Consider the following 18,220-nt stretch of genomic DNA (forward strand, 5'->3'; position numbering starts at 1 on the left):
TGTGCTGGAGGTGAGGAAAGGGTTAAGGAAGAGAGAGGTCAGAGGAAGGAGGAGGGGAGTGTCTGTGGGGCTGTGCTGAGGGTGGGGTTTGGAGTAAGTGGAGGGAGAGGCTGGGGAAGAGCCCCAGGCCGGAGCTGGAAGCCAAGGGAAGGTGATGTCCCTCTGGGAGAATTAAGGGCTCAGCCTCGGGGTTGGACCTGGGGATGGGGTGCTGGGTGGTACAGGTATAATTGGGGGGCATGAGTGGGGGTAGGGGTCCCTCTCCGGAGGCAGCCAGCTCGAGCTGTCACCCGAGAACTCCTCAAAGAGGGATGGGAAACCTTCCCTGGGACTCTGCCTTCTCAGCGGGATCCCAGGGTCGGCCCCTGTTAGGGTGGCCGGCGTGGGTAAATCCCTAAGAGTGGTGAAGGTGCCTTCCGAGTGCCGCTTGGTGTTGGAGGCGAAGCTTTGGGTGCTTTGGGATTCGTACGACTGCCATCTGCTCAGGAGGGAAGGATGGGGGGAGAAAAGGTGGTTTAATGCACATGGTGGCATCTGGCAGCCTCCCTGCAGGAGGTGGCCAGGGCAGGGGCTGTGTCCTGCAAAGTACTTCACTGTGTGGAGCATCCTCCAGAAAAGCCGTAATAAATCCATAGAAATAATTTTGGGTTTCAGGGGGTCTGCCAAGCCCGGCCAGGCTTGTTCCTGACATCAGGTATATGCACTATCCCGTCCCATATCATTTGCCCGACGTCTTGCTCGGCTGCGGTGGGTTCGTGCCTCCGCCCTGGTCCCTGCTTGCTGCTCCTGGGAGGGAGCGTGGTGCTGCCCCGAGGTTTCGCTCAACCTCCTCCAGCTCCAGGATGGAGAGCTGATGTTGAGGTTCACGGCAGAAGGTCCCCAAAGGCTTTTCCTGCCACGCAGCCGCCAGCGTGGAGTGGGGCTCAGCACCGTGCCCGAAGCATGGCCCCCTCCTGACTCTGCCCCGCCACGTCCCCGTGCAGCCCGTCTCTGGGCTGAGACAGCCGAGAAATCCTGGGGGGGACATGGCAATGTCCCTGCGTGGGCTGGTAGAGAGCCAGAAGGGAGCTCGTCTGGACAAATACAGAAGAACGAGGCACATTGTAATAGTGAGGCTGCCCAATCGTCACCCTTTATTTGCTGAAAACCAGACTGCTGGGTGCCTGTCAGCAAGCACTCATTACTCTGGTTTGATTTCTTCAGAGATTGGTAGTACAGAAGGGAGGAAAAGGCACTCACCTTCTGCAAAGAGAACCGTTCCCCGAAAAGCCGGACCTTCCTCCTTTGCTCCAGTGATTTCCGATTTCAGTTTTACAAGCAATTACTGCTTTCAGCCTCCCAACAAAAGCAGCTTCGAAGCAGCCAACCGGAGCTTTGTGCTTAGGAAATAGTGCTAAGCGGAACAACTCTGGCTGCTCCAAAACTCCAAAGTGAGCGATGCAAAGCTCGGCATCCCCTTGCCCAGCCCAGTTTTGACAATGTGATGTTTTGCAGGCACCTGTCAGCAGCGGAGAAGGACGGAGAGGGAAGGCAAAGCGTTTGCAAGTGCTGGTGCCCATGCTGGGATGGGATAAACTGCTTTCCGGAGGCTTCTCCCCTTCCTGCTCCATCCCATCCCAAGGCCACAGGTCCGCAACCCCACAGCTCTACGAAACCCTTAACTCCTCCAGCAATTTCCTCAACAAAATAAGCGCTCCGAGTCCATTTGAGTGGCCTAACCGGGACCGAGTGAGTTCTGAGCGGGGCCCTTTCCTTCGGTGGCATCTCCGCGCAAGGCTTGCCGCGATTTCGAGGATGCTGCAACAGAAGGGCCATGGGACGCTGAGAGCATCTTGCCGCAGAGACGGAGGTGCTCACTTGTCCTGTTTCCTCCTATGTTTCCTCCTAATGCGTATTTTGCCCCGTAAGGCGTATTTTCCCCAAGGCTTTGCACCTCACTCGTATTTTGGCAGCTTGTGCTTTTAAATACACCCAAACGCTGCTTATGCCTTTCGGCCCAGCAGGATGCGGCATTTACACCCCTTTTCTCTATTCCGGCTAGTTTTTGCCCAAAACAGAGCTGGTTTCTCCCCATCCACTAAGTTTTCCAAGCGGGAAGAGTCCTGGGGTGCGTGGCTTTAAATAACTGCCTGGATACGCATCACCGATTGTGATGCCATAAACGGTCACTTGTTGTGTCTCTGGAGTTGGTGCACACTGGGTGCCACTGAGCTCCTCTCGGTGAGAGCTGTCCAGGTGTCCCGGGGGACTCTGGCCCCCTGATTGATCTGGAGGTTCAATTATCCCCCCAAACCGGTGACCGACGTGAGGATGAACCAGAACGGGGCTTACAAAATGACACTTCTGGAAGAGTTACAGGTAGCACAGCCGAAGGGCTGAGCATCCCCCAAACAGGGGGAAAACTCTCCCCGAAATCCCATTGGCATTTCCCTGGAGGGCAGAAGGATGGGCAGGGGGAGATGCTTTGCACTGGGGAGGGCTGCCAGGGGCAGGTTTAGCATCCCTGGTCGCAGCACGGAGGCAAAACGGTGTCTAAGAGAGAAGGAGACTTGCCGGCAGGACGCAAGGGAGCTCTAGACGCCCAGCCCCAACTTTTACCTTCTTCTCATTGCTAAACAGAGGCATGACGAGGAGGCACTGATTGACCAGGGGAGAAGGAGCAACAGTGCCAAGATTCACTATGAGAAGGAGGAGTTGGAAGGTGAGTCTCTGCTGAGATGCTGGTAGAGGGGCCACCAGCCCGGCGCCTTTTCCCGTTGCACAAAGTCCCTACAATGTCCCTCACTCGGTGTGACATCATGTGCAGCAAAACGTGCCATGCTTCTTAATAAAGCAGCACAGTTATTTTCACGTGTTTTAATATTACGGCTTTTCAACAGAGGGAAAAAGCCCCCGCGGAGGTCACGGTGTGAGCTTTAGCCATGGGGCTGGATAATTCACGGCTTGTTTACTCGCAGAGGCTGCTCCTGGCTTGGAGAGGTCTGGAGAATAATTGGACAGCTGCAGGCACGAGGCTGTGCTTTTCTTCTTTTCTTCTGGAGTTCCTTATCATGGGACTGATTGGATCTTCTCTTGTCGCCTTGTGCCATACAAAGATTTTAAAAAGAATTCCCTTCTGTCACTGCTTAATGAGCAAGGCTGAGTGTTGGCCAGCCCAAGCTGGAATTTGAGAAGACGTTGGATGCTTTCAGGGCACTTTTGGGGGAGCCATCACTTGTTGTTGCACTGTTGTTGCAAAATTCGAGTAAAACAGGCTTGGAAAAAAGGAGAGGTCTGTGACATTCAGGGATCCAGTGAAAACAAAATTGGTGTTTCCTCCTGGGATGGCTGCACTGATTTAACCGTGGCATCTGTGTCATCCATCTCCCCAATATCGTGAGCGATGCAAATGCTGCTTTTTTGCAGGCCACCGGACCCTGTACGCCGGCGTGCAGATGCCGCCGGTGGGGCAATGCCACCGGCATCACCGACCCCACAAGCAGAAGCATCGGGAACAGGAGGAGGACTGTGCCCCGACGGAGCAGGGCTACCACTGTAAGTCCCGCCACCACGTTCATTAAACTCCTTGGGGCTACATGGGCACTGGGGTCTTCTGCAAGCAGGTCCATGTGGCTAGTTTGAGTGACTTGCTGTTCTTCCGAGGGAAAGTGGCATTATTTAACAAGACCCTCTTTTTTAAAACTTTCATCTTTTTTTTTTTGAGGTAGTTAAATGTATAATGGATTTAGGCTCATCTTCCTTAGCGGGATGCCTGCTTTAAAAATGGAAATGTGGGTAAGGAAAGCTGCCCATCCTTGTGCAGGGGTGGAATAGATGCTTCTCCTTCTCCGTGGCTCTGTGCAAGCCCCAACAGAGCCAGGGGAGAGGGGCCGGCCCAATATTTGTGGCTGAACTGGTGCCGATCTGATGCCCGCTTTGCAAGTGAGCGTGATGGGCCATATTCGAGCGTGGTAACGGGACGGGTCTCTGTGTTCTGCCCCCAGGCACCCCGTCCCAGCGGGTGCAGTTCATCCTCAGGACCAAGGAGGACGAGCAGCATGTCCCTCACGCCTTGTTCACCGAGCTGGATGAGATCTGCGTGAAAGAGGGCGAAGATGCCGAGTGGAAGGAAACGGCAAGGTAAATCCCTGCTGCTGGCTGCGGTGGGAGAGGAGTTCCTGTGCGCCGGCAGAGCCCGCGGGCTCTGTTTTCCACTCCTCAGGACGCGAAGCTTTTGCAGCTGCAGGTGCCGATGGGAGGAGCCGTCTCCCCTTGCTACCTGTAGCTCTGTTAAAGGGGTTGGAGAGCTGGGGCTGTTTCCTTGCAATGGGGCTGACCACACCTGATGTCCGCAGGTGGCTGAAGTTTGAGGAGGATGTGGAAGACGGCGGCGAGCGCTGGAGCAAGCCCTATGTGGCCACGCTGTCCTTGCACAGCCTCTTTGAGCTGAGGAGCTGCATCATCAATGGCACGGTGCTGCTGGACATTAGTGCCAACAGCATCGAAGAGATCGCAGGTACTGTGGGTGCCGCGTCCCTCCGGGAACGGCCGAGCTTGGCTCGCCGCTGTGCCCTTCCTTCCTAGATCAAACCCTGCCTCATTTTCCTGTGCCATGCCCAGATCTGATCGTGGGCCAGCAAGAACAGCTCACGGAGTTTGACGAGCGCACGCGGGCAAAAATTGGAGAAGTTCTTTTGAAGAAGCACCACCATCAGAACGAGAAGAAAAGAAACAGCCTGCTCCCCATCGTCCGCTCGTTTACTGATGTGAGCAAGAAGCGGTCGGACCTGCACCTCCTCGACAAGCCAGGTGAGGGTTCCTGCAGGGCTTTGGCACCCGGTGAAGGTTTCTGCAGGGCTTTGGCAGCAGATGAGGGTTTCTGCAGGGCTTTGGCCCCATTAGGTTTGTCCTAGCAAAGGAGAAGCATCCCAATTGCTCCTTGTCCGTCTTTCTGAGTGTCTTTCTTTTTTCTACCAGCTCAAACACTTACCCCTCATCCTTCTCCCACCACTGTGGAAGCTAAAAATGGGGTGAACCATGAGACCAGCACAACGGATTTAAGCAAGGTGAGACACTCATAGCTTTCTTAGGCCTTCAGGGCCGAATTTGCTGTTGCAACCTTGGCTGCAGAGGGAGCTGCAGGGTGCTGTGGGCTTTGCTTTTGGGGTAATTGCCTGAAAATGGCTTGTTGTGCCCAGGCGGAGCTGCACTTCATGAAGAAAATTCCCAGCGGGGCTGAAGCGTCCAACGTGCTCGTAGGAGAGCTGGATTTCCTTCGCCAGCCCATCGTGGCATTTGTCCGCCTGACCCCGGCTGTCCTCCTCTCGGGCATGACGGAAGTTCCCATCCCAACAAGGTCTGAACGAGAAGCACAAAGTTTTTATTTCAAACCCCCCCAACAAAACATCAGATGGCATGCATCAGTTTGGCATCCCAAGGGAACAAGGCCAGCGGGAGCCAGCACGTTTCTGCCAGCCACGTCTCCTTGCCTTCATTTCCCCCTTCCCTGCTGTAGCTTTTAAACCCATTGGCCAACGTAAATGAGAGTTGGCCCCAAAATGAAATTTGCGATGGGTTTTGATGAATTTCCAATTCATCACCGGAGTCGGTGAGCCTCCGTGTCCCCTCTCGAGCCGTGCTCTGGGCTGGGAGCTGCCAGGGATTTCCTTGGGTGCTCTTTGAGCCATGACACGTTCGTCTCTCTCCTTTTGTTTGTCTCGCCCAGGTTCCTGTTTGTTTTGCTTGGACCAGAAGGAAAAGCCCATCAGTACCATGAGATCGGCAGGTCCATGGCTACTATCATGACGGATGAGGTGCGACGTGAGAAGGGATATCTCTGGGTCATTTTTGGCTTTCTTCACCTCTCCCTGTCTCTGTAGTAGTGAGGAAGAGCGTTTGCTGTCCCCGCTGCCGGCAGCTCTCCAAATAGCCCACCCTTCGTTCGCACCCCAAAGCAAACACGCACGTTTGCATCCCCCCACATCCTGGAGGCTGAAATCCCACCCGGGGTGCATCCTGCACCTCGTCCTTCTCCCCGGGGTCCCCAGCACGCTGTCCCCAGTGGTGGCATTGCCAGGGCCAGTAAAACTTGTCCTCTCTAAGCAACAGGCTGCGGTGTGCCATGGGGGATGGGGGGCCTCGTGGAGGAGAGGATTACAAGGAACACGATGGACAGATTTTTCCTTTTGGGGGAATACTTCCTGCCATTGCCAGCAGGAAATTTGGGGGAAATTATCTTGCGTTTAGCCAAGTGCTTATTGCACTGCTTAGGGCATGCGAGATGGGTTGTCCTCTGAGCAGGTTGTCTCCTACGGGCAGGTTTTCCATGACGTCGCCTATAAAGCCAAGAACCGGGCTGACCTCGTGGCCGGCATCGATGAGTTTCTGGATCAGGTCACGGTCTTGCCGCCTGGAGAGTGGGATCCATCGATCCGAATCGAGCCCCCGAAAAACGTCCCTTCGCAGGTGGGTGCTGCGGTGGAGGGAGGTGCGAGGGGGACGGGCAGGACGGCAGGCAGCTGGGGACGCTGTTCAGGGCTCCAGATTCACCAGGTCCCTGTTTGACACAGTCACATGGCCAGACCAGAAGCAAAACAAGCCAGTGGTTACAAATAGCTGTCTGTCTTATTTCCATTTGAACAGGAAAAAAGGAAGATGCCAGGAGCTCTCGATGACAGTGCTTCTGACAGTGAGCCGGAGAAGCACAGCGGTCCTGAACTGGAGCGGACGGGAAGGTGCAAGCTTTGATAGTTTGGGGTGTTTTTTTTCTGCTTGCCTCCCAAATCTGAGCATGCACCTTGCCTTTGAGCAGGTTTTTGGGGTTAGTTGGTTCAGTGAAGGGGCTCCACATGCCCATCTGGGTCCCTGGGCTGGGCAGGTGGGAGATGTGGGCAGCTGGGCTCAGCCACAGCATCAGTGCACACAGGTTTTCTTGATTTGGGGTGGAAGCAGATGTGCAAATACCTCCAGGTAGAGCCCTGCTGCTTCTCAGAGCAAGGGAGTGTTGCAGTAAGAGGGGATGGGCTCTCAGGTTAGGTCTTGTTTTTTCTTTTTTCTTCTTTTTATTTTTGTTGTTGGAGGGCATTTTGGCGTGCCTCAGTTTCTAGTGGGTGTAAAAAGGGAGAAGGAGACGGCTTCTTTTCAGCACTGAAAATTACTCCATGCTTGTGATTGCCCTTCTGCAGCCAAGAAAAGTCCATGTGGTCTTGCAGGAGAACTGTCTCTATTTTGTCCTTCTTCCAGGCTCTTTGGAGGTTTGATCCTGGATGTGAAGCGAAAAGCCCCGTGGTTCTGGAGCGACTTTCGGGATGGTCTGAGGCTGCAGTGTCTGGCGTCCTTCCTCTTCCTCTACTGTGCCTGCATGTCCCCTGTCATCACCTTCGGGGGACTGCTGGGGGAGGCGACCGATGGCCACATAGTGAGCAGCTCCCTCTGTTGGGTGGCACGGGGGAGGATAAAACTCATGCAAAAGTCCTTGCTGCAGTGAGTTTGCTCTGGGTTTTTTTTCCCCCTAATGCTTTCTGTACTCACTGCTGCCTCTCTTCCCCGGACAGAGTGCCATGGAGTCGCTGCTGGGCGCCTCCATGACCGGCGTGGTGTTTTCCCTCTTTGCTGGCCAACCTCTCACCATCCTCGGCAGCACCGGACCCGTGCTCGTCTTTGAGAAGATCCTCTACAAATTCTGCAAGTAAGGCTGGTTGCTGCGGCCGGGTGCTGTGAGAGCCTTCAGAAGGCAGCGGGGATGGAGAAAAGATGTTTGTCTTTCATTTCTCTCAGCGGCAGTTGTTCGATTGAAGTTGTCTTGTGTGTCACAGATGCTGCACGCTGCTGCTTTAGTATGTGATGGTGCGAGAGCCCTGGCTCTCTGAAGGATGGATGGGGTCATTTGGGGGTTTTAGGCTTAAAGCGAAGCAGCTGGAGGAGGAGAAACCACAAGGATGTGGATGCCCAAGATGGGCTGCACAAGGAAGAGGAGACAAATCACTCTGGTTTGGGAATGGGGGAAGATTTGCTTCCCTCTGAGTACAAAACAAGGCACTTCTTAGCCTGATTGTTGCTGGAAGTGGAAATACAGTTTGCTCAGGTAGCCAAATAGTCTACTGCTGAAATGTTGTGAGTTTGGATGATTTCATTGAAAAAGTAGGAGTTTTTCATGTGAAATGGGTATTTTCCATGACAGTCCTTCTGCTGTGATGACTTCGATGTGAGATGAACCACCCTTATTGCAATTTAAATTTATCATTAAGCCCCAACTTGGAGCCTCTTGCTGGCCTTTCCACCCTTGGTTTTATTTTGGTTTCCCAGGGAGTACACGCTCTCCTATCTCTCTCTGCGGGCATGCATCGGGCTGTGGACCGCCTTCTTCTGCATCGTGCTGGTGGCCACCGACACCAGCTCTTTGGTGTGCTACATCACCCGCTTCACCGAAGAAGCCTTCGCCTCCCTCATCTGCCTCATCTTCATCTACGAGGCTCTAGAGAAGCTGAGTCACCTGCGGGAGACCTACCCTGTGCACATGCACAGCCAGCTCGACTTCCTCACCATCGACTAGTGGGTTTTTTCCTCCTAAAACGCCCCTGCCCCTTGGCAGGAGCTCAGGGCTGCACCTGCATCGCCTCTCCCTTACCCGTGTCTTGGCTTCTCTCCTCCCAGCTGTAAGTGTGAGGCACCGACGCATCCCAGCAATGAAACCCTGCGTTTCTGGGAGAGCAACAAGATCAACGTGTCTGGCATCGCCTGGGAAAACCTCACGGTGACCGTAAGTGCCCCGAGCCACTGCTTCCTCGTGCCGCGGCCACGGGGCCCAGGGGCATTCGCGTGGTGCGCAAGTCGGAGCCCTTCAGGTGGTGATGGGCTTCCAGCTGTGCTAGTGCTGCTCTGAAAAGTCATTGCTTACATCTAATGGGTGGTTTTAACCCGCTTGGTCCTGGGAAGGAGAGTCCACCTTGTCCAGTCCACCTTGTGCCCAACATCGTGGGTAATAACTGTCTGCCTCCTCAACGCGGTGGCAGGACAATATTTCTGACCGGCAGCAGAAATAACCCCCTCGTTATGCAAGGTTTCCTTGCCGCACGTGCACTGCCTTTGTGTCCTGATGCTCTGTTTCTCCAGGAATGTCGGTATTTGCATGGAGAGTTTCAAGGACCTGCCTGTGGACCCAATGGCCCCTACACGCCTGACGTCCTCTTCTGGTGCTGCATCCTCTTCTTCTCCACCTTTGTGCTGTCGAGCTTACTGAAGAAGTTTAAGACCAGCCGATACTTCCCAACCAGAGTAGGTAGAAGACGGTGGCCAGCAGCAGTCTCCACGCTCATTTCCCAAAATGGCTTTCCTGGAGCACTAAGCAGTATTTGCCACCACTCGGTCGAGCTGGGAAACGTTGACCTTGAAGGCCAAGCTCTCCATCAGCGTGGACGTCCCTCACTCATTTCCATGAGCGCAAAAGGATCGTAGCATTTCCCACCTGCCTGGCGACCTGTCCTGGAGCCATCTCTTGCTCAGGCAGTGGGAAATCAGGTCTTCCACAGTTACTTTTTTTCACCTTCTGTGCATTATGTGCTCAAGGGGAAGGCTGATTCAGCTGAGGAGCTGCCATAGCAAACGACACTATTTCTTCCTTTTGAGGAGCAAATGATGCCTCAGTGCCTTATTCCCGTTTTAGCTGTGAGCGTGGCTGTCGTGGCAGACATCTGCTTCCTTCTTTTGTAATTTTATTTTTTTTTTTAAGGTTTCAATTAAGACAACCCTTTTCCACCTAATTAAACATTTTGTATTGCCTGGCACCAGATCTCACAGGCACAAACACAGCAACGGTATCTAACCAAGGGATTTGGCTGCATGTCCTCAGCATGGAGGGGTTTTGTTAACCGGTCTTAATGGCGTTGACGTCCCTCACTTTTCCATGTCATGTTGTGGCCCCCTTTGCGACGCCCCCTTCAGCTCTGGTTTCTTGCCCCAGGTACGGTCCACAGTAAGCGACTTTGCTGTTTTCCTCACCATCGTCGTCATGGTGCTCATGGACTTCATGATTGGGATCCCATCACCGAAGCTCCACGTCCCCCGTATGTTCAAGGTAACGGGGTGTTTTGGCAGGGAGCTGGTTTCAGCCCTTGGGGATGCCACAAGGTGATGCCGGGGCAGGACAGGGCTGAGTCCGGAGGAGATGCTGGTGGTGCGACCATCTCCTCTTCTGCCTCCAAGCGCATTGTTTCCTTCGGGAAAGGAGAAGACAGCCCCAAAACTAGATACCTCCAGGAGAAGTATCTGTAGGTGCTTGCAAAGAGGGCAGCGGCAGTGCTGAACCCCAGGGTGACGTGAAGCCAGGGCTGGGAGGTGCTCTGACATGGGAATGGAGGGGAAAAGCAAAGCCAGTGAGGTGGCTGGGCTGGGAGATGATGCTGATGTGTGTGCTTTGTTGCAGCCTACCAGAGACGACCGCGGGTGGTTCATCAGCCCCGTAGGACCCAACCCTTGGTGGACGGTGTTGGCTGCGCTCATCCCAGCTCTGCTCTGCACCATCTTGATCTTCATGGACCAGCAGATCACTGCTGTTATTGTGAACAGGAAGGAGCACAGGCTGAAGGTAAGGGGCTGCAAGAGATGAGCCCATCCCCAACCCACTCCGGGCTGCAGGCACGGGGAGAAGCTCCTATTCCAAATGCTTTGGGAAGGCATTGGTTTGGGAAAACGTCAGGCTGCGTGGCAGGATGCTCTCCTGCATTAATGATGACACAGGGAGCAAACGACAGGGAGTTCAGATGAGCAGCCTTTCAGAGGAGCAAATTAATCTTGGAGCAATAGAGAAGCGTGGTTTTGTTTTAAAATGTCAGCAGTGGATGGGGGATCGAATTGTGTTGACGCGCTGCCAGGGATAACTCAGAGTCACATCCTACTTGCAAGTGGTGGAAATTTCTTTATGAAGGAAAAAACCCGGTCTCTTTTTTTCTTTTGAGAAGTAGCTATCGCACAACCAAATCCACTTTGTCTGAACTCCTGCCACCTTTTCATGCAAGGGGCTTGCACAAAGAGCAGATACCTCCTTATTTGTTTCCGAGGCGTGTTTTAAATTCTCAAGAAGTTGACTTGCGCTCTAGCGGGGTTTGAGCCTGACTTGCGACGTTGTCCTTGCTCTTGTGCTGTGGGACGCTCACCTCCTTGTTTTGCTTCCCGCAGAAAGGATGTGGGTACCACCTGGACCTTTTCATGGTGGCTGTGATGCTCGGGGTGTGCTCCGTGATGGGGCTGCCCTGGTTTGTGGCTGCCACCGTCCTGTCCATCACCCACGTGAATAGCCTCAAAGTCGAGTCTGAGTGCGCAGCTCCAGGAGAACAACCCAAGTTTCTGGGGATACGAGAGCAGAGAGTCACTGGCTCCATGATCTTTGTGCTCATGGGCTGCTCTGTCTTCTTCACTTCTGTGTTAAAGGTAAGAGGAAAATGCAAAACACCCAACAGCCACGAGCTTTTTGGAGGTTACCCAAAACCAGTCCCCTCTCTCCAGGCCCGAGCAGCTGTGGAGCGGAGGAGGAGGTGATCCCAAACCTTGGGGCTTGACCCACAGTGGGAAGCAGCCTCCTCGCTTACGCTTTCCAGCCGTTCAGCACGTTATCGATGGCAATTTGCTCCCCCAAATGCCTCAGCACAGCCGTTCCAGTAGCTAAACACACTGAAATCATCTCCATGGGCTTCCTTGCGTGTTCCTCCCACAAGATAATCTCCTCGCTAGGCTAAGAGGAGGCACGTCGCTTTTGCTTGTTGCTACAAGAATAAGGAGAAAGGTTTTTCTACCGTCACAGAACGTGGCATATGGTAGCATGGTCGCCTGTTTTCCTCCAACCTTTCTGGAAGATAGGATTCTGCTGATGAAAGATAACTCCAACGGTCAGCCTAAAGCAGAGCGTTAGCTCACTCGCAGGCACAAAAGCTCTGCTGGTTAAAATCCGACACGTCTCTAACCCTGTGGAAACTGGAAAGCTGTAGGCAATTTGAGGCAGTGCCTGTAGAAGAGAGTGGTACTACTGAAAATGCAATTTAAAAAAATAAATGATTGCATTCTTTCTTTCAGTTTATACCAATGCCTGTGCTTTACGGCGTCTTTCTCTACATGGGCGTGTCGTCGCTCGGAGAAATTCAGGTACGGACTTTTTTACAGCGTGCAGCATGTCCGCTGCCTGGTATTTCATCTCCGTAGAAGCAGGAAAAAAGCAGCGGCATGGGAAAAAAACCTCTCGGAAAGCAAGCAATGAAAATATTTTGTGTACGAAAAAGATTGGAGGAGGCACAGGAGGTCTATAGGGCTGGGAGGACCGGGCAAGTTGAGCGCTCCCTGTTTAAACACAGGTTAGGGCAGGCCAGTGTTTGGTTAGGTGAAAATGGGGGAGTTGAGTGCACAGGGAAGGCAATTTCTACCACTGGTGGAAATCCTTGCTGGGGGATTCAGTGGGCCAAGACAAGCTAATCATAGAATAACGTGGCATAATTGCACGTGGGTGGGCAGCTCTCACGGGCAAGCTGGTTTCTAGCTGGAGCGAAGGGAAAATGGGTGCTGCTCCCAGGAGGAGCATAGTGGGATCCACGGTTTCTCATGGCGAGCGAGATCCTGAAAACTCCCTCCACGTCTCAAGAGGGCCAGAAGCTTTCCGCAGTCCCAAGGTGGCAACTTTTCCACTTTGATTTTGCAGTTCTTCGATCGCTTGAAGCTGTTTTGGATGCCGGCGAAACACCAGCCGGACTTCATCTACCTGCGGCACGTCCCCTTGCGAAAGGTGCACTTCTTCACCGTGATCCAGCTGATCTGCCTCGTCCTGCTCTGGGCCATCAAGGTGTCCCGTGCCGCCATCGTCTTTCCCATGATGGTAAGAGGCGGTGCCGCTCGGCACAGGGATGTTTGCCATGTTGGAGTGAGATGTAGCACCACCTCTGGCCTCACCTCATCTTCCCTCTTATTCGTGCAGGTTTTGGCTCTTGTATTTGTCCGGAAAGCCATGGATTTCTGCTTCTCAAAGCGAGAGCTCAGCTTCCTGGATGACCTTATGCCAGAGAGCAAGAAGAAGAAGTTGGACGGTGCCAAAAACGAAGCCAATGAAGAAGAGGTAACGCTTGCTGGGCGCTCGGGGCTGGACATCTCCCTCGGGCTGTGAGATTGCCTGTTTCTAGCACAGCTTGTCTTTACATGTTGGGGCAAGATCAGAACTCAAAAGAAACAGATCCTAATAGCCTGGATCCCGCATCTTAACCTTTTTTTTCCCTGAATGAGCAGTGAGCTTAACACTTGAATAGAGGTATAATTTTTTAAATGAGTCATTTATAATAACAGATGATGATGATGATGATGGAAAGATTGGCTCGTAACAGTGTTTTTAACCCCCTCCCAAAAAATTCAGAGTGAAAGGTCTTTACCCTGCTGCGCTAATAGCTAAAGGTGCCACGAGTCAGAAGGAGAGGGCAGCATGCAATGTTTTTGCTGGGTGTTCAGGTTTTTTCCACTTGGATCCAAGACAGAGAACTTGATTTGTCCCTTTTTTCCATCAGGAGTCCCCGAAAATGATGGAAGCTGCTGCTGCTGCCGGTTCAGTTCTGCTGAAACTGGGCAAGACCAGCAACTTGGATACACCAAAGCAAAGCAGGGACAGGTAAAGCCCCACCAAGTGCCAGGACCCCCGGCAAGATTAGTTGGAAGGTGTTTGGCACAATTTTTTCCACTTGCATCTTTCTTGAGCGTCCCATAGAAAGCAGCAGTCAGCTTGGTGGGAAAATCACATCTACGGGCAGGGCTGCAGGAGGGGATCGCAGGGCTCTGCCTCCAAGCAGAGTGGCTGCACAACTCCCATCTGACCCCAAAAAGTCGCATCCTCAGTGACTTTAGGGTAGCTGGAGATCCTCATACGTAAAAACGAGGGGTTGCAGGCATGATCTGTACCAGCAGTGGCTTAGGAGCCCACTCCAGGGCTAAACGCCCGCAAGAGCCTTTGCACGGAGCTGTAGCTCTGCAGCTCTCAGGCTTGCCTCGCAAAACTCCTCATCCAGCAAAACCTCCCGTGCTTATGCTGAGCTTGGATTCTCGGGGCGCCGCTGTTCCTCTTGCTGATGCTAACGCACTTGGTGGCATCAGTTCCCATAGTCACGGATTGCTCTGTAAAATATTTATTGCAGGACTGATCCTTGCGAGATTAATATCTCGGAGGAAGTGTTGAAAACGAGCGTGTGGAAGGCTCTCACTATGAACACAGAAACAGTCTGAATCCGGGGAGGAAAGAGGTAAAGGATTGCATGTGAACGTGACCGTGCTCCTCTGCAAGCGACGGCGCATGCCTACAGTTTTCCCGTGCTTCGGCAGGCAGTACCGAGCAAACGGCCCGTCCCTGGGAACAGGCAGCGAGGACCGTGGCATGCAAACCAGCTCGTCACTGCCAGGGTGGTCCCACGAACAGGGTTGAACCAGCAGCAGCCGGCAGGTCTTCCACTGATGGTGCTCTCCCTCTTTTTGTCTTTTTTCCCCCCAGTTTTGCTATTTAGGAGCCTCGGCTTTGAAGGGGAGGAGTGAGAACGTGACTCAGGGACGTGCCAACGCAGAGACGGGGAGATACCGCTGTTTTCCAGTTGGAGGATTCCCATTAAAGCCATGTCGATGTTTTCAGTTCTCCTTGGTGTGCTTCAGGCATTCAGTATCTCTAGACCAGCAAACTGAGGTGTACGTGCCAGTCAATGGGAGTTCGGTGTCGTGAAGTTCCCGTGTGTACGTGCGTGTGGTGGTGTGGGTTTGTAGTGGTAGAGGGACTGCTGCCGCTTTATCATTCAGTGCTGTTTTCCTTCCTTTTACCTCCCTGGCACTCTGTAGTTTTTTCTTCTCCCCTGTCCTTGCAAAGTCTCTTCTCTCCCAGGGTGGGATGAGCCGGGAGGAAAGCGGCAAGATGCCTTTTCCTTCTCCCTTCCCCTGCCGCTGTGCAGGAAGAAGCTGTGAAGCAGAGATGGCTCTCGTGCTCTCTTGAGGTTTTGGGGCGGGGGGTCGTTGGGCTGTGGTGTCACCTCAGGCACATGCGGTCGAGTCGGCTGGCCGTGGAGCCTGGGAGGAGAGGACAAGCCAGAAGAAAAGGTCCCCTTGCAGCCCTGCATCTTGCTGTGGGCTCAGCACGTGCTCCAGGCTCTCGGCGTCTGCAACTGGTGCCTCGTGCCCAGCTGGGACGGGTGCACGAGCCCTCCTGCCATCGGCTTGTCCCATCCTCTGCGGGAGCCTGTTCGTGCATGAAGCCAACCCCAAATGCCAAGGGCAAGTTGTTGCTCCTTGCAAACGGGTGGGGAAAAGAAACTACAGAATTGCTCTGTAAGGAAGAAAGGGGTACATCCCCAAGCAGGGCCAAAATCAGACGGCTTTTACGGGATGGGGTTTTGCAAGCTGTAGGTTGACTTTTGCCAGCGTGGCATGGTGACTGTCGGAGGGGACAGCTGCTGTCCTGCAGCGCCGCGGGAGCGGTTCCCGAGAAAAGGGAGGCGGAAGCAGCTGAAGGAGTTGAAGCCTTAGGCCGCAAGAGCTGAGCAGCTCCGGGTATTCCAAAGTATTTTTCCAACCGTGTCCCCGCCTGGCCAGGGAAGTCAGTGGAGGAGGTGGTGCGTCTGGCTCCCTCTGTATAGTGTGCTGGAGGTGAGGAAAGGGTTAAGGAAGAGAGAGAGGTCAGAGGAAGGAGGAGGGGAGTGTGTGTGGGGCTGTGCTGAGGGTGGGGTTTGGAGTAAGTGGAGGGAGAGGCTGGGGAAGAGCCCCAGGCCGGAGCTGGAAGCCAAGGGAAGGTGATGTCCCTCTGGGAGAATTAAGGGCTCGGCCTCCAGGTTGGACCTGGGGATGGGGTGCTGGGTGGTACAGGTATAATTGGGGGGCATGAGTGGGGGTAGGGGTCCCTCTCCGGAGGCAGCCAGCTCGAGCTGTCACCCGAGAACTCCTCAAAGAGGGATGGGAAACCTTCCCTGGGACTCTGCCTTCTCAGCGGGATCCCAGGGTCGGCCCCTGTTAGGGTGGCCGGCGTGGGTAAATCCCTAAGAGTGGTGAAGGTGCCTTCCGAGTGCCGCTTGGTGTTGGAGGCGAAGCTTTGGGTGCTTTGGGATTCGTACGACTGCCATCTGCTCAGGAGGGAAGGATGGGGGGAGAAAAGGTGGTTTAATGCACGTGGTGGCATCTGGCAGCCTCCCTGCAGGAGGTGGCCAGGGCAGGGGCTGTGTCCTGCAAAGTACTTCACTGTGTGGAGCATCCTCCCGAAAAGCCGTAATAAATCCATAGAAATAATTTTGGGTTTCAGGGGGTCTGCCAAGCCCGGCCAGGCTTGTTCCTGACATCAGGTATATGCACTATCCCGTCCCATATCATTTGCCCGACGTCTTGCTCGGCTGCGGTGGGTTCGTGCCTCCGCCCTGGTCCCTGCTTGCTGCTCCTGGGAGGGAGCGTGGTGCTGCCCCGAGGTTTCGCTCAACCTCCTCCAGCTCCAGGATGGAGAGCTGATGTTGAGGTTCACGGCAGAAGGTCCCCAAAGGCTTTTCCTGCCACGCAGCCGCCAGCGTGGAGTGGGGCTCAGCACCGTGCCCGAAGCATGGCCCCCTCCTGACTCTGCCCCGCCACGTCCCCGTGCAGCCCGTCTCTGGGCTGAGACAGCCGAGAAATCCTGGGGGGGACATGGCAATGTCCCTGCGTGGGCTGGTAGAGAGCCAGAAGGGAGCTCGTCTGGACAAATACAGAAGAACGAGGCACATTGTAATAGTGAGGCTGCCCAATCGTCACCCTTTATTTGCTGAAAACCAGACTGCTGGGTGCCTGTCAGCAAGCACTCATTACTCTGGTTTGATTTCTTCAGAGATTGGTAGTACAGAAGGGAGGAAAAGGCACTCACCTTCTGCAAAGAGAACCGTTCCCCGAAAAGCCGGACCTTCCTCCTTTGCTCCAGTGATTTCCGATTTCAGTTTTACAAGCAATTACTGCTTTCAGCCTCCCAACAAAAGCAGCTTCGAAGCAGCCAACCGGAGCTTTGTGCTTAGGAAATAGTGCTAAGCGGAACAACTCTGGCTGCTCCAAAACTCCAAAGTGAGCGATGCAAAGCTCGGCATCCCCTTGCCCAGCCCAGTTTTGACAATGTGATGTTTTGCAGGCACCTGTCAGCAGCGGAGAAGGACGGAGAGGGAAGGCAAAGCGTTTGCAAGTGCTGGTGCCCATGCTGGGATGGGATAAACTGCTTTCCGGAGGCTTCTCCCCTTCCTGCTCCATCCCATCCCAAGGCCACAGGTCCGCAACCCCACAGCTCTACGAAACCCTTAACTCCTCCAGCAATTTCCTCAACAAAATAAGCGCTCCGAGTCCATTTGAGTGGCCTAACCGGGACCGAGTGAGTTCTGAGCGGGGCCCTTTCCTTCGGTGGCATCTCCGCGCAAGGCTTGTCGCGATTTCGAGGATGCTGCAACAGAAGGGCCATGGGACGCTGAGAGCATCTTGCCGCAGAGACGGAGGTGCTCACTTGTCCTGTTTCCTCCTATGTTTCCTCCTAATGTGTATTTTGCCCCGTAAGGCGTATTTTCCCCAAGGCTTTGCACCTCACTCGTATTTTGGCAGCTTGTGCTTTTAAATACACCCAAACGCTGCTTATGCCTTTCGGCCCAGCAGGATGCGGCATTTACACCCCTTTTCTCTATTCCGGCTAGTTTTTGCCCAAAACAGAGCTGGTTTCTCCCCATCCACTAAGTTTTCCAAGCGGGAAGAGTCCTGGGGTGCGTGGCTTTAAATAACTGCCTGGATACGCATCACCGATTGTGATGCCATAAACGGTCACTTGTTGTGTCTCTGGAGTTGGTGCACACTGGGTGCCACTGAGCTCCTCTCGGTGAGAGCTGTCCAGGTGTCCCGGGGGACTCTGGCCCCCTGATTGATCTGGAGGTTCAATTATCCCCCCAAACCGGTGACCGACGTGAGGATGAACCAGAACGGGGCTTACAAAATGACACTTCTGGAAGAGTTACAGGTAGCACAGCCGAAGGGCTGAGCATCCCCCAAACAGGGGGAAAACTCTCCCCGAAATCCCATTCGCATTTCCCTGGAGGGCAGAAGGATGGGCAGGGGGAGATGCTTTGCACTGGGGAGGGCTGCCAGGGGCAGGTTTAGCATCCCTGGTCGCAGCACGGAGGCAAAACGGTGTCTAAGAGAGAAGGAGACTTGCCGGCAGGACGCAAGGGAGCTCTAGACGCCCAGCCCCAACTTTTACCTTCTTCTCATTGCT

At 54.0% G+C, this 18,220-nt stretch overlaps 1 protein-coding gene across 1 annotated transcript; it reads left to right on the forward strand.

Moving 5' to 3' along the window:
• The first annotated feature begins 2,613 nt into the window (after window positions 1-2,613).
• On the forward strand, window positions 2,614-15,605 carry LOC132320314 (electroneutral sodium bicarbonate exchanger 1-like). Its single transcript, XM_059832576.1, has 22 exons — window positions 2,614-2,701; window positions 3,406-3,509; window positions 3,947-4,119; window positions 4,335-4,495; window positions 4,600-4,788; window positions 4,957-5,045; window positions 5,178-5,335; window positions 5,705-5,792; window positions 6,298-6,444; window positions 6,622-6,713; window positions 7,222-7,396; window positions 7,533-7,666; window positions 8,284-8,529; window positions 8,632-8,737; window positions 9,091-9,252; window positions 9,938-10,051; window positions 10,400-10,561; window positions 11,152-11,403; window positions 12,043-12,111; window positions 12,659-12,832; window positions 12,932-13,069; window positions 15,579-15,605. The coding sequence occupies exons 2-22, from the start codon at window positions 3,435-3,437 to the stop codon at window positions 15,603-15,605; spliced, it is 2,931 nt and encodes a 976-aa protein (XP_059688559.1). The 5' UTR covers window positions 2,614-2,701; window positions 3,406-3,434.
• Window positions 15,606-18,220: the final 2,615 nt, after the last annotated feature.

This window comes from Gavia stellata, chromosome 35 (genome assembly GCF_030936135.1).
Source record: "Gavia stellata isolate bGavSte3 chromosome 35, bGavSte3.hap2, whole genome shotgun sequence".
NCBI lineage: Eukaryota > Metazoa > Chordata > Aves > Gaviiformes > Gaviidae > Gavia > Gavia stellata.